This window comes from Oncorhynchus kisutch, linkage group LG8 (assembly GCF_002021735.2).
Source record: "Oncorhynchus kisutch isolate 150728-3 linkage group LG8, Okis_V2, whole genome shotgun sequence".
Taxonomy (NCBI): Eukaryota; Metazoa; Chordata; class Actinopteri; order Salmoniformes; family Salmonidae; genus Oncorhynchus; species Oncorhynchus kisutch.
Window position 1 is genome coordinate 64,559,404 of NC_034181.2, and position 16,205 is coordinate 64,575,608.

Below are 16,205 nucleotides of genomic sequence, written 5' to 3' on the forward strand. Positions count from 1 at the left end.
CTCTCTCTGTCTCTCTCTCTCTCTCTCTCTCTCTCTCTCTGTCTCTCTGTCTCTCTGTCTCTCTGTCTCTCTCTGTCTCTCTCTGTCTCTCTCTGTCTCTCTCTGTCTCTGTCTCTCTCTGTCTCTCTCTGTCTCTCTCTCTCTCTCTCTCTCTCTCTCTGTCTCTCTCTGTGTCTCTCTCTGTCTCTCTCTGTCTCTCTCTCTCTCTCTCTCTCTCTCTCTCTCTCTCTCTCTCTCTCTCTCTCTGTCTCTCTCTGTCTCTCTCTGTGTCTCTCTCTGTCTCTCTCTGTCTCTCTCTCTCTCTCTCTCTCTCTCTCTCTCTCTCTCTCTCTCTGTCTCTCTCTGTGTCTCTCTCTCTCTCTCTCTCTGTCTCTGTGTCTCTCTGTGTCTGTCTCTCTGTGTCTCTCTGTCTCTCTGTCTGTCTCTCTCTCTGTCTCTCTCTCTGTTCTCTCTTTGTGCTGGGCTGTGTGGTGGCTGGTGGTAGTGACACTATGCTCTCTGTGCTAATCAAACATCCTGCCTGATGTCATCTCATCCACCACACAGAGAGACAGGACTCCGGACACATTACTGGGCTGTTGGCACTTCCTTAATCTTACAGGAAACTGATATTATGTCATAGCGGCCATGTACAATCTATAGTTAATTTTATGTTATGTGTATATTGTACCCTAGTTTTGTGAAATGTCTTTCTCCTTTCAGATTTGTTTTTATTTATTATTACCACTACTGCTACTTCAACTACTACTACTGTACTATAGAACGTGGCTATTTTGGCAAAAGTACTTTCTGTTTCGGAGTCTGTTAATTGTCTCTTGAAATCAGAATGTGGAATTCCGGGAAAAGCTGAGACTTCCCACTGTCTTGTAGGAATAGGGGATTTTGATTTCCTAGCTTAGCTAGCTGTTGTTACCGCTGGCTGGCTTTGTTGATGGTCTACTGTATATAGGCTTCAGTCCTAAGGGTCTGCAGTGTTTTCTAACACACGTTCCTCTCTGAAATGAGATGAGAGGTAATGCCTCTACAGCTACACCCCGCCTCAGAGTTAGCTAGCAACACTTACACAAGCTAGCCCATGTGTCCTCCAGTCAGAGCCAATGATTCTAATGGTTTAATTAAAGACAACCTGTGCCTCGGAGGACTGGACTGACTGGCTGCTGCTAACTTGAGACATTGAATCAGGACCAGGGCTTATCTCCTCTCCTGGCCTGATCACATTGCTATTTAAAAAAAGCATTAATTGGTCTTATTCCATGTTAGAGCTGCTAGCAGCCTGCGGAGGCTGGGAGGATTGGTGCCACAAAGCTGGCCTGGCTTCAGGCTGTCTGTCCTCCCTGCCCAGCAGCCACTCAGCACCAGGCCCCAGGCAGCACTGGCACAACAGCTAACAGCCGAGGGGTGTGGATTTACTCTCCACAATCCTCTAAATAAGCTTCATTATACCGGGCTAACCATGCCCCCCGCCCCCCGCCCAAGGATTAGCAGACCTACAACCCCTATCGGGGCTGGAGAGTAGCACTTTTTTGATGCTGGTGCACACTAGGCCAGGGCTAGGCTACACCTCCCCTCCCCTCCCTCCCTCCCTCCCCCCCGACACACACACTTTCTACATGCTTTACTGCAGATAAGCTGTTAACCAGATTAATGCATCTGTATCAAAAGTCTGGAGCAGGTTCACTTTGTTTTTTGCAAATCCCTCTTTCCAGGTCCAGCTGTCTTTGCCTTAACTTGGCTAATATGTTCTCTTTGTCATTTTATACCGATGTGTTTACGTTTCCCAGTCTAATTCAACCGGCTCTCTGAGTTATGGGCCTCTGTCACCGAGGGCAGTAACGATATCACCTGTGTATTTGTTTCAGCAAACCATGGGGGTTTGCTGTTCGAAGCATGTTACAGTGCTATGACAATATTGAGTTAAAAAAAAAAAAAACAGTTTAGGTAGTTTTCAGGTTGTTAAAACGTGCAACAAGCCTCCTCACCCACACCATTCCAGCTCCTTCAGCAATGTAACGTCAACAGGATATTTGGATCCATATTGATGCGTGTGGTTCTACCTTCAGGGACTCCAGTGAACCGAATCCCCATCATGGCCAAGCAGGTTCTGGACCTGTACATGCTTTACAAGCTGGTGACGGAGAAGGGCGGCCTGGTGGAGGTCATCAACAAGAAGATCTGGAGAGAGATCACCAAGGGCCTCAGCCTGCCCACCTCTATCACCTCTGCTGCCTTCACCCTCCGCACACAGTAAGTCTCTCTCTCTACCCCATTCTGCTTAGTCGTGTGTCTCTTTCTATGATGTCTATGTGTGTGTCTGTTTGCATGTGTCCATTCATCCTGACTGTGTGTGTGTGCGCATCCCTCTTAACTACTCACCTTCTCTCTCGCTGCATTCCATCCTCTAGCCATTACATCACACGTGTGAGGAGCCCATTGATCCAGTAGATTTTGTGATGTGATTTGGGTCAGAGTTCACAGCAATTGAGGTGGGCTTTCACTGAGGGGTGAGAGCTCTGCGTTCTGTAAGCCCCTGTGTAGGGCTTTAGCTCTCTATACTACTGCCTGTATACCAGAGAGCCTTAATGAACCTTTTATGTATTTTTAATGCTAGCCTACTCAGCCTGCCTGTTCTCTCCAGCAGCAACGGTCCACTGGTCTTATCTAATGGATAGTGCTCTTCACTCCGTATTGATCCTCAGTGTTCTCTCTCTCTATTATGCTCTTTGCTTTTATACATTTTTATGGGGTGGAAAAATACCCATGCTGCTGCTGCTACTGCACGCTCACAGGCTGTTACATACCATGGTCTCTGTTAGGTAACACTTTGACCTCTCTGCCACTGCATCTACACTACCTGAACAAAAGTATGTGGACACCTGCTCGTCGAACATCTCATTCCAAAGTCATGAGCATTAACATGGAGTTGGTCCCCGCCCTCCACTCTTCTGGGAAGGCTTTCCAGTAGATTTTGGAACATTGCTGCGGGGACTTGCTTCCATTCAGCCACGAGCATTAGTGAGTTCGGGCACTGATGTTGGACGATTAGGCCTGGCTTGCTGTCGGCGTTCGAATTCATCCCAGAGGTGTTCGATGGAGTTGAGGTCAGGTCTCTGTGCAGGCCAGTCAAGATCTTCCACACTGATCTTGACAAACCATTTATGTTTTGTGCACAGGGGGATTGTCATGTTGGAACAGGAAAGAGCCTTCCCCAACTGTTGCCATAAAGTTGGAAGCACAGAATTGTCTAGATTGTCATTGTATGCTGTAGCGTTAAGATTTCAGACTGCCAGATGGTGACGCGTGATTCATCACACCAGAGAACACGTTTCCACTGCTCCAGAGTCCATTGGCGGCGAGCTGTACACCACTCCAGCCAATTCTTGGCTTTGCTCATGGTGATCTTAGGCTTGGGTGCGGCTGCTTGGCTATGGAAATCGGTTTAACGAAGCTCCCAACGTTCTTGTGATGACGTTGCTTCCAAAGGCATTTTGCAACTTGGTAGTGAATGTTGCAACCCCACTACGTGCTTCAGCACTCAAGCGGACTCTTTCTGTGAGCTTGTCTGGCCTGCCACTTCGCGGCTGAGCTGTTGTTGCTCCTAGACGTTTCCACTTCACAATAACAGCACTTACAGTTGACTGGGGCAGCTCTAACAGGGCAAAAGATTTGACGAACTGACTTGTTGGAAAGGTGGCATCCTATGACAGTGCCACGTTGAAAGTCACTGAGCTCTTCATTAAGGCCATTCTACTGCCAATGTTTGTCTATAGAGATTGTGTGGCTGTGTGCTAGATTTTATAGACCTGTCACACCACAGGTGTGGCTGAAATGGCCAAATCCACTAACTTGAAGGGGTGTCCACATACGTTTGCATATATAATGTGTGTGTGTGTACTCTGATCTGAAGACCCATGTATTCACGCATGACTGTAAGTCGCTTTGGTCTGCTAATTTGCATATATTATCTTATATCTTAATGTTTGTCTCATTCAGGTACATGAAGTACCTGTATCCCTTTGAGTGTGAGAGGAAAGGTCTAAGTTCGCCAGGCGAGCTTCAGGCGGCCATCGACAGTAACCGCCGGGAGGGCCGTCGCCCCAGCTACAGCAGCAGCCTCTTCCGCTTCTCCCCCAGCACAGCCCCTCACATCCTCTCCCCTCCCAAGATGCACCTGTCTGCACTGGGTGCCGGAGCCGCTGGGAGCCTCAATGGCCTGCTGGCCTCACCCGTCCACTCTCTCAAAAAAGGTGAGTATTAAAGGATCAGCAACTTCTCAATAAAAAACTGGAAATAAAGGATTGAGATTGGAAAATAAATAATTAGTTCAAATAAATACTGGAATTAAGATATAGCCTAAACACACAGTAGGCATCTTGACAAAAGGAAAAGAAAGACCATGCTCTTTATTGGGTTCAAATAAGATAGAAGTGAGAGTTGGGCTCCGGGTTTGCGCATCGGACTGATCGGAGCGCAACCCTCAACAAATATCCATAGTGCCTTAGCGCTCTCTGTCGCAATGGTTAGGAACTACAGGATCATTTTCTTTCATTGTCTGGATAGGATTAGACACCACAGCCTACAGACTGTAGAGAGTCAGACATTATGTACAGTACAAGTATTACAAGAAGAAATGCTCTGATTTCTTAATGGCCATTTACAGAAGTATTTTGTACTTTACACACTTTACACTCATTGGCAGGCCTTGTGTTATGTAATATCTGCAGCACAGGAGGTTGGTGACCCCTTAATTGGGGAGGACGGGCTCTTGGAAATGGCTGGAGCGGAATAAGTAGAATGGTATCAAATACATCAAACACATGGTTTCCACCACCCGAGTGGTGCAGCGGTCTAAGGCACTGCATTGCGGTGCTTGAGGCGTCACTACAGACCTGGGTTCGATCCCAGGCTGTGTCACAGCCGGCAGTGACTGGGAGACCCATGAGCCGGCATATTGGTGCGCCTGGCAGTCAAGAAGCAGTGCGGCTTGGCAGGGTTGTATTTCGGAGGACGCATGGCTCTCGGCCTTCGCCTCTCCCGAGTCCATACGGGAGTTTCAGCGATGGGACAAGACTGTAGTTACCAATTGGAGACCACGATATTGGGAAGAAAAAGGGGTAAAAGTACAAAACATGTGGTTTCTGTGTGTTTGATGCCATTCCATTCATTCCAGCCATTACTATGAGCCGTCCTCCCCTCAGCAGCCTCTACTGTTCTCCAGTGTGTGTTGTACTGTAGATTGTGTGACGATCAATGTGCTATGCACTCCCTTTGTGATCAAAGCGTCTGAGTGTGACTGAGGGTTTGACCCTGGGCTGTTCACTGTCTCTTAACCATTTACTACTGATTAATAACATGTTTCCCACAGACAGCAGGACACTTTACGGCCAGCCTGGATTACAGCTGTCTGTCCTCATCAATAGGATCTGGCTGGATCACTACCATTACCTGTTTTTCTTATCTGATCTTACCTTTGATGTTATTGGAATGCTGCTCAGTTACAGAAAATACTGCCCACATAATTGCTGTTTTTTGTGTTTTTTATTGTTTCAACAGATCTCCCTCCCTTTCTTTGGCCTCATTTTACCACGTTAAATTGTCATTTTATCAAATATTTTCTTCATATTTTACAATACTGAAATTATTCTCATTTTTGTTTCCATGAAAGTAACATATCCTACCTCTCCTACCCTGCCTCTCTTTAGAAGAGGTCACCCCCTCCATGATGGCAGCGGCTCGTGGTACCTCCATGTCCCTGTCGCTGGGGCAGCAGCAGGTGGCAGGGCTGGCGCGGGCTGCCACTCTGGAGCAGCTGAGGGAGAAGCTGGAGACTGGCGAGGGCCCTGAGAGGAAGATGGCACGCCTGGCAGAGGAGCAGCAGCAGCGTCTGATGCAGCAGGCCTTCCAACACAACCTGCTTGCCATGGCCTCCCAGGTCCCCATGAACCTGCGCCTGGGCAACAGCACCACCGCTAGAGGTACGTGCCCAGGCTGACTCCCCCTGGGCACTCTATACAGTTACATATCATAGTCAGTTTGTAACCGACACATACAGTACATTCCATAGGTTTTCAAGATTGGAGTAATTGCCTGATATGCACTAGAAATCATTTTCTCAAGGAAACGCATACATTTAAGTAGACTAGTGATGTACACTGAAGCTCCCTCAATGCCTGACTCTCTGAGCACCATGAAAAAACGCACAGCCTACACCAGATTCCCTCCGCTCCCCCGTGAGATAGAGGAGGATGACATTTAGAAGCCATTATAAAGGCAACGCAGCGGTCACTGCACAACAGAGATAAAGGCTTTCAGCCCACTCTGCTAGCTGACTCACTGACCTGTGCCTCTTCAGCTCAGCCTCTGGCTGTTTGTATATATGTCATAACACATGCTTTGTTTGGTGCCTTAATGTTATCACATGCTGGTTATTCCCCATGTCTCTCTCTCTCTCTCTCACACACACACACACACACACACACACACACACACACACACACACACACACACACACACACAGTAGAGGTTCAGCCTGTATGGGTGTTGAATGTGTGTGTGCGAGTACAACAATTAATGCATTATGACTGCTACACAAGAAATGCTTTGAGAGGGGAAGTGCAGAATGTTTTCCTGGGTTTTCCTGGGGTCACTGTGACATGATTGTGTTTCTCTCTCCTCAGTGGGTTATGCAGATGTATGCTGCAAGACACCCACAAGGAAATGTTCGTGACACCCAATTCTCACTTACTGCATGCTATTGTATAGTACCTGATTCTGCTTTCTGCCCACACTGGTTTACACTTCCTCTTTCTCTTTCTTTCCAGATGAGAAGCAGCAGGACATGGCTCTGAGCATCTCCACCAATGGATCTGCTAGCATCAGTGTGTCTGTGGAGGTCAACGGCACACTCTATTCAGGTGTGTGTGTGTGTGCGCGTGCGTGCGTGCGTGTAAGAAATAAACGGATTTGGTTGTGTTGTTTATCTTGCTGTAATATTCTGTTTGTCCTTCTGTCGTGTAGGAACCCTGTTTGCACAGAAGTCAGGCGCACCAGGGACTAGCGTGTCCACTGCAGCAACAGTGCCCTCTGCTGGACCCAGCGCTGGGTTTGGGTTCGTCACCTCTGCCCACAGCCACAGTCCCAGCTCTTCCTCTTCTTCCAAGGGGCCTTGCTCAGCCGAGCCCTCCACCAGTGGCTCCCCTTAGCTCAGGCCGCCCTACAACCCACTCTCTAGGCTTTTCATCAACACCGAGGCCTAGCATGAATACAGTACATTGATAAATCGATAAGAAAAAAAGAAACTGGTGCACAACAAATACCTCATTGCTCCTGTCAACCTTGGCTACCCGTTTATGAATACACAATTCACACACCCAATTACATCTCAAGAGAACATGAACACACACACACCTATGCATTTCACAGACACCCAGCACACAGACACTCTTATCCCAAACACATGCTAAACACAATCAGAGCTCAGCCAAAACCCACTGACAGGTGTTCACAACTGAACTTGAAGAGTTTTATTTTGTTTGTTTGTTGGCTTTTTGTTTTTTTTATTTTAGTTTTTTCGAATTAATATTATTATTATTATTAATACTATTTTTTTAGTTATCTTTTTACATACCTCAAATCAAGTAACCTGCAGTGGTATCTTTACCTCAGGAGCTGTAGTATACTTCCCCTGAATTAACTTTATTTTTGTATCCTTTTTGATCTTGTTGAAATCAGGGGAATTTCTGGGAATTTCACAACGGAACCTCACTCACCTCAGCACACCACCTACTCATTCATACAGTAACCCTATCACACCGCTCGAGTTGCCATGACGACGGGCCGTAGCCTTTTTGCTTCTGAGTGCACTACTTTATTGATCCTACAGATAGCCATGTAATACCTCATATACAGTAGTCACTCCCACAATCAATACCAGGGAGTCACCCCCTCATTCAGCCTATTTGGAATGATGTACTTAATCTTCAATCTAACACAAGAAACTGATGGGCAATGTGTCTAAAGGGCTTTGAGGATCAGAATTAGCTTTGGATATATTTTCACACACGGTATGAGGTCATAAGAACTGACTGATCCGTCTATCTGTTTAGGACTAGCAAGCCCCAAGCTCACCACCCCGGATCTATCTAATAATCAGAAAGGTAGTGAAGGTGTTCTAGTCCCTGCTCTGGGATCAGTGTGTGTCCCTAGTTCAATTCAACAGAGAGGAGAGACAAATCACCCATCAATGGTTTTCCTCCAACACTGGCAGACCAGACCTGAAGTGTTCTAACCACATACCTTTTCAAACCTCATATTCACCTCTCCGTGTGGGAGAGGGCCCTTTCTCAGGAAGCACAGTGAAGTCTCTTATTATGGACTCGCTTTGTCATTTAAAAAAGGATTCCACCGAAAGAATGCGCAAGTCTAACAGACTGTCTTCAAAGAATACCTCAGACTCTCTAGAAGGAGACATACACTACATACCTCATTGCTGCAAAGCCAGCGTGACTTGACCTGGTGGTTTGAGTCCCTGCGACGAGCAACGGTCCACAGGAGTGGACTCCTCCCGAATGCTGGACTACAAACGTAGACTTGACTACTGGGTTTTCTTGGGGACACATTATTATACCAAGCTGAACTGGGATGGGCTTGCTCTCCTCCGGTTTTCTCTGTATTTGTTTGGTTTACTTCATACTGCATTTTATGAGACAAAACCTATTTAAGAGTATTGCTCTGCATGTGTACAATCAGGTGGCCAGTATTTTACACCGTAATCCTCTGCTGTGTGGTAGCCTCTGGCCGTTGCACAGCTGAATACCAAAGACTAGCCCTGTCTCCTGCCCAGGCTGTTATGGGCTAGCTGCTGTGGGTTAGCTGAATAGGCTAGCTGAACCACTAGGTAGGATACAGTGGAGTAAAGAATGGGTTCTATGCTAGCCCATCTTCTATAGTCCATACTGTTAAAGTTGTCAGCTCTGGTCATGTTGCTTTCCTTAGCTTCTTAATCAGACATTTGCCTACCTGTGATTGAGTCTTGGGCCCGGTATGGTTCTGCCTGGCATGGGCACCCATCACCTGACATACCAGGGATATACCTCAGTGAGTTATGCTGCAGTGAACAGTGCATGATACACAAGGCCCTTTGGCCTAATCTCTACATTGAATAAGACAGAAAGGGTAGCTGTTTTGACAACTGGTTTCTGTCTCAATTCAAAGTTCAGGCCTCCCAAATTTCTCAGACACATCCACAGTTAGAGTATTTCCATTCTCAAACTGTTCAGGTAATTACTCTGCATTTTTAATAGAACATGATTTGAATGAAATTAATTTCTAGCATTATCTGTGAGGCATTTAACTGTTTCTAAACCTTTCACCCCTGATCTCCTGTAATCTCTGAGGTGGGCAGCCCTGTTGCTTTTAGTAAGCTGTGTTTTAGCTGTTATTTGTTGGCTTTTGTGGACTTTTTGTGGCGCAGACCACCGACCAGGATTACAGGACCACCACAACATATATACAATGACTAAAGAGACACCTGCAATCGTGATGAAATATTATGTCCACATTTAATAAAGGTGAAAGATGTAGTTGCTGCCTTAAAATCAGCTGTGAGAGAACAGTGAACCTTTCAGGACTCTGCTAGGAATGACTGTTTTATCTTCAAGCTTAATCCTTTGAAGAGTAAATGATCTTTATGAATTCAGTCAGGCATTAAGACATTCATAAATCATGTTATTGGTTTCAAAACCAAGGTATGCTATTTATTTGTGTAGACTTTTCTTCTTCTGATGGACCGAATTAGCTTGATCACTTAGGTGGTGTCACAAAAACCCTTTTTCGTTTCTCTCGTTTTAGAAACGGACATTTCTGTTTTTTTCCAATCAGTCTAGTCAATGACTGTCTGACATTGTATCCTTACAGCCTTTGCATGAGAGAGGGGGAGTGTGTGTATGAGTGTGAGAGCAAGTTCAGAATATGCTAGAGGAGGGTGTGTAACAACCATGTAATGCCACGTAGGAGACTGCAGGTGGTGCTGTTCTCTAAAACCACACCATGACAAGGGTGGGAAACAAGTTAGAACCACATTTACTGGGAATTCAGTTTACAGCTCAGGCTTATGTGGGCTACAATTGTTGGTGTGTGTGTGAGAGAGCTCTTGAAGACCCCCTACCTCTTACCTCGGGGCATTGGGCTGCTGTCATTGTTGCATTTGATATTGAAGTTATGCAATTGGCATGTATACTGAGGGACACATCCAAATCTTGGACGACCCAAAAATCTGTCTCTACTGACTTGCTAAATGCTATTTTAGACTGGTTCGGTTTTTGTCGCTTTTTGATTTTTGTCATCAGTTGCAGGCAAGGTCACATCACTCAAGAAACTGTGAAGTTGAAAGTCTGCAGAACCTTGTCCCTGGGATGGTTTGGATTTTATTAGATTTTTTATTATTTAAATCTAACCTGATCTGTGTAATACAAGTGCATATGCAAGTGGTTATTGAATACCTCATTTATCAATTCTATGTTGTTTTTGGCTTGTACAATGCTCCGTATATAAATCTGTGAGGTTTGTGCATATTTTTGTACTGTTATTATTATTATGGACATGGTAATGATATTATAGTTTTCTCTTTTGATTAAAACAAAATTGGGACAACGTAAATGCTTGTAAAACTGGTTTGTGCTGATTGTATTTAAAAGAGGAGCACTTTTCCAAAGTGATTTTGACATTCAGTTTTGTTCACATTAGTAATATAAAGATATGGTTCTCAGGGCTTTAAACTTGTATGTCATGATAAAGTTTTACTTTATATCTTATCTGTGTGTGTTGTTTTTGTTAAGTGTGGCTTGAATTTCCTTCCAATTGCCAGTTGGTCAGCGCATGCTCGCAGTACACGTACTGGCAATCCGTCTGGCCCTGTGGCCTTGTGAATGTTGATCTGTTTAAAGGTCTTACTCACATCGGCTGCGGAGAGTCTTCCGGAACAGCTGGTACTCTCATGCATGTTTCAGAGTTATTTCCCTCGAAGCGAGCATATAAGTCGTTTAGCTCGTCTGGTAGGCTCGTGTCACTCAGCAGCCCTCGGCTGTGCTTCCCTTTGTAGTCTGTAATGGTTTGTAAGTCCTGCCACATCCGACGAGTGCCAGAGACGGTCTTCGATTCAATCTTAGTCCTGTATTGATGCTTTGCCTGTTTGATGGTTTGTCGGAGTGCATAGCGGGATTTCTTATAAGCTTCCGGGTTAGAGTCCCGCTCCTTGAAAGAGGCAGCTCTAGCCTTTAGCTCAGTGTGGATGTTGCCTGTAATCCATGGCTTCTGGTTGGGGTATGTATGTACTGTGCTATTCCCTGTGTGAGAGATGATAAAATTCCTAAGAAGTCTCCACGTGTCATTACGAAAAGAAACTGGAAGCGGTTTGATATTCAAGGTTTTTTACATGATGTATCTAGCATTGCATGGAATAGACTGGAATTAATCCCTGATGTTCAACTAGCCTTTTCTTACTTCCACAACGCATTCCAGGATGTATGCAATAGGCATGGCCCTTTTTTTTAAATTCATGATTAAGGGCAGAGAGAACCCTTGGTTTACTAAGGAACTTACAAAAATCACAAGGGAACGAAATGCTATGTGGGCTAAAGCAAGAGGGACTGATTTGGCAGATGATTGGATGGCTTTTAAACGTCTTCAAAATATGGGTGTGGCTATGATCCGTAAATTGAAAGCAGACCACTACCTGAAATCTACTTCACATAATTTAAATAATCCATCCAATTTCTGGCAAGTAGTGAAAGGTTTGGAGTGCAAAAAAGATACACAGCTTCCCAAACAATTCTTATTAGACACACAGATAACCTCTGTTCTGAAAGCCTTGAATCAGCATTTTTTAGATGCAGGCAGTTTATTTGAAAAGGTCAAAGGTATAAGTGAGCCCCCTATGAATTTACCTGACACCCCTGTGCACTCCTTCACCAGGTTCTCCTTTTCATCCTTCTTTGTTTCAGAAGTGTGTCGAGCCCTGAAAGAAATTGATGGAAAGAAATCCCTTGGCCCTGATGAACTAGACCCCCGCTTCCTGCACCTAGCTGCAGACATCATTGCTCCCCCCTTAACATGTATTTTTAACCTCACGCTTGATGTTAAGGTAATCCCCAAGTTATGGAAATATATGCTTTTGTACTGCCTCTCCTGAAAGGTGGAGATCCTTCGCTACTGGACAACTATCGTCTCATATCCAAATTGTCTGTACTGCCTAAGGTACTGGAGTCCTTAGTAGGGAGCTAAAGGCCTACTTCCAAGAAAACAACATATTAAATGGAATGCAATCAGGTTTTAGGTCTGGACACAGCCCTTTCAGCAACATTGAAGGTTTTAAATGACATCCATTGTGCTCTTGATAAGATGTTACATTGTGTATCTGTCTTTATTGATTTGTCGAAGGCTTTTGACACCGTGGACCATGCTGTGTTAGTGCAAAGGTTAAAATGTTGTGGAGTTACTGGTCATGCTCTAGATTGGTTTATAAATTACCTATCAAATCGTACACAATGTGTAATGGCGTATGGTTGTAAATCTGAGTCCATAGACGTGTGCTCAGGTGTTCCGCAAGGTTCTGCTATGGGTTCACTATTGTTAATTTTGTATATCAACAACATTGGGGGATCTTATTGAAACAGCAGATGTTCATTTTTATGCAGATGATACTGTTCTTTATTCAAGTAGTAGTAGTTTATCTTTAGCTTTTGAAAATGCCCAAAGAGCATTTAACATCATACCACATAATCTGAATGATTTAAAGCTGGTTCTAAATTCGTGTAAAACCAAATGCATGGTATATTCAAATGTCAGGCATGTTACTAATCAAATTATTGCTACATTGGCTGGACATACTATAGAGTAAGTTAAAGTGTACAAATGTTTGGGTGTGTGGTTTGATGATAAGCTGAGCTTGACTGTGCATGTCGAGAACTTTATAAGGAAGCTCAGACTGAGAATAGGTTTTTATTACTGGCATAAGGCTTATTTTTCTTTTGAGGCCAGGAAGGAGGTAGTACGATGTACATTACTGGCGGTTTTAGTGATGTTATATATACTGCTCAAAAAATAAAGGGAACACTAAAATAACCCATCCTAGATCTGAATGAATGAAATATTCTTATTAAATACTTTTTTCTTTACATAGTTGAATGTGCTGACAACAAAATCACACAAAAATGATCAATGGAAATCAAATTTATCAACCCATGGAGGTATGGATTTGGAGTCACACTCAAAATTAAAGTGGAAAACCACACTACAGGCTGATCCAACTTTGATGTAATGTCCTTAAAACAAGTCAAAATGTGGCTCAGTAGTAGGTGTGGCCTCCACGTGCCTGTATGACCTCCCTACAACGCCTGGGCATGCTCCTGATGAGGTGGCGGATGGTCTCCTGCGGGATCTCCTCCCAGACCTGGACTAAAGCATCCGCCAACTCCTGGACAGTCTGTGGTGCAACGTGGCATTGGTGGATGGAGCGAGAAATGATGTCCAGATGTGCTCAATTGGATTCAGGTCTGGGGAACTGGTGGGCCAGTCCATAGCATCAATGCTTTCCTCTTGCAGGAACTGCTGACACAGCATATGGTCTCACAAGGGATCTGAGGATCTCATCTCGGTACCTAATGGCAGTCAGGCTACCTCTGGCGAGCACATGGAGGGCTGTGCGGCCCCCCCAAAGAAATGCCACCCCACACCATGACTGACCCACCGCCAAACTGGTCATGCTGGAGGATGTTGCAGGCAGCAGAACGTTCTCCACGGCGTCTCCAGACTCTGTCACGTCTGTCACATGTGCTCAGTGTGAACCTGCTTTCATCTGTGAAGAGCACAGGGCGCCAGTGGCGAATTCGCCAATCTTGGTGTTCTCTGGAAAATGCCAAACGTCCTGCACGGTGTTGGGCTGTAAGCACAACTCCCACCTGTGGACGTCGGGCCCTCATACCACCCTCATGGAGTCTGTTTCTGACCGTTTGAGCAGACACATGCACATTTGTGGCCTGCTGGAGGTCATTTTGCAGGGCTCTGGCAGTGCTCCTCCTTGCACAAAGGCGGAGGTAGCAGTCCTGCAGCTGGGTTGTTGTCCTCCTACGGCCTCCTCCACGTCTCCTGATGTACTGGCCTGTCTCCTGGTAGCGCCTCCATGCTCTGGACACTACGCTGACAGACACAGCAAACCTTCTTGCCACAGCTTGCATTGATGTGCCATCCTGGATGAGCTGCACTAGCTGAGCCACTTGTGTGGGTTGTAGACTCCGTCTCATGCTACCACGAGTGAAGGCACCGCCAGCATTCAAAAGTGACCAAAACATCAGCCAGGAAGCATAGGAACTGAGAAGTGGTCTGTGGTCACCACCTGCAGAACCACTCCTTTATTGGGGGTGTCTTGCTAATTGCCTATAATTTCCACCTGTTGTCTATTCCATTTGCACAACAGCATGTGAAATGTATTGTCAATCAGTGTTGCTTCCTAAGTGGACAGTTTGATTTCACAGAACAATCAGTGTTGCTTCCTAAGTGGACAGTTTGATTTCACAGAAGTGTGATTGACTTGGAGTTACATTGTGTTGTTTAAGTGTTCCCTTTATTTTTTTTGAGCAGTGTATATGCAGGTCTCAACCACTACACTGAGAGCACTTGATTCAGTGTATCATGCAGTCAGTCCTCAGGTTCATTACAAATCAATAACATCTAGCACATCATTGTGATCTCTACAGCGCTGTTGGCTGGTCGTCATTGACCTTGCATAGGCTTAAACACTGGTATACATAGGCCATATTGGGTCAAATGCCATTTTATCTCTGTTCTTTTTTAGTTAGGTTGGTAAATAAATATCAATTATGGTCCCATGCTCATTTGCTTCTAACAGTACCAAAAAAGTAGAACAGGTCATGGTAGAAATAGTTTTAGTTAACTTAGCTCCGTGGTCCTGGAATTCTCTCCTGAACATTTAAAAATTTGATGATCTAGTTTCGTTGGTGGAGTTTCAACACTTGATCGATGTATATATCATAGAAGAGTGTAATTGTCTTCAGGACAGTTGTTTTTAGTAAATACTTTCGTGTTTTTTAGGTTAAATGTTTTTGTTGTACCGTTTGTGTGTTTTTAGTTTTGTTTAATGTTGTTAGTGTATGTAAGTTGTTTTGTCTGAAACATTGTTCCGCCTGCTGCTATTGGACCAGGTCTCTCTTGGGAAATGAGAAAAACCTGTATAAATAAAGGTTTAAAGAAAATCAAAATAAATGTCACTGTGGGGATGACGTCATCGATGCACCTATTGATGAAGCCAATAACTGATGTGGTGTACTCCTCAATGCCGTTGGAGGAATCCCGGAACATACTCCAGTCTGTGCTAGCAAAACAGTCCTGTAGCTTAGCATCTGCTTCATCTGACCACTTTGTTATTGATCTAGTCACTGGTGCTTCCTGTTGAAATTTTTCAGGAGGATATAATTATGGTCAGATTTGCCAAATGGAGGGTGAGAGAAAGCTTTGTATGCGAGTCTGTGTGTGGAGTAAAGGGGGTGTAGAGTTTGTTTTCCCTCTGGTTGCACATTTAACATGCTGATAGAAATTTAGTAGAACGAAGGTTTCCCTGCATTAAAGTTCCTGGCTACTAGGAGCGCAGCCTCTGGGTGAGCATTTTCTTGTTTGCTTAGGATGGAATACAGCTCATTCAATGCTGTCTGGGTGCCAGCCTGTGACTGTGTTGGTATGTAAACAGCTATGAAAAATCCAGATAACTCTCTATATAGATAGTGTGGTCTACAGCTTATCATGAGAGACTCTACCTTAGGCGAGCAATAGCTTGAGACTTCCTTAGATATCGTGAAGCATAAGATATCACAGTTTTGAATGTCCCTTTAGTAGTTTAATCTTCCGCGTAGGTAATCTATTTTATTCTCCAAAGATTGCTTGTTTGTTATCAGAATGGAAGGATGTGGGGGTTTATTCGATCGCCTACGAATTCTCAGAAGGCAGCCCGCCCTCAGGCCCCTTTTCCCCCACCACCTCTTCACACAAATCAGGGGGATCTGGGCCTGTTCCCGAGAAAGCAGTATATCATTCGCGTCAGGCTCGTCAGACACGTTATAGGAAAAAAAGGATTCTGCCACTCTGTAATCGCAGTCCTGATGTCCAGAAGTTATTTTCATTCATAAGAGACGGTAACAGCA

The 16,205-nt window shown here is 44.8% G+C and overlaps 1 protein-coding gene across 3 annotated transcripts in view; it reads left to right on the forward strand.

Moving 5' to 3' along the window:
- The window catches only part of LOC109895421 (AT-rich interactive domain-containing protein 3B), a 75,253-nt gene extending 64,445 nt beyond the window's left edge, over positions 1 to 10,808 (forward strand). For 2 of the 3 annotated variants that reach the window (XM_031830857.1, XM_031830858.1), the window contains 6 exons: positions 2,061 to 2,244; positions 3,991 to 4,244; positions 5,700 to 5,972; positions 6,675 to 6,716; positions 6,819 to 6,911; positions 7,015 to 10,808. In XM_031830857.1, coding sequence (XP_031686717.1) covers positions 2,061 to 2,244; positions 3,991 to 4,244; positions 5,700 to 5,972; positions 6,675 to 6,716; positions 6,819 to 6,911; positions 7,015 to 7,199 — 1,031 coding nt within the window. In that variant the 3' untranslated portion in view covers positions 7,200 to 10,808. The remainder of the gene's footprint in view (positions 1 to 2,060; positions 2,245 to 3,990; positions 4,245 to 5,699; positions 5,973 to 6,674; positions 6,717 to 6,818; positions 6,912 to 7,014) is intronic. The other variant, XM_031830859.1, reaches the window with a different exon arrangement.
- The last annotated feature ends 5,397 nt before the right edge of the window (positions 10,809 to 16,205 follow it).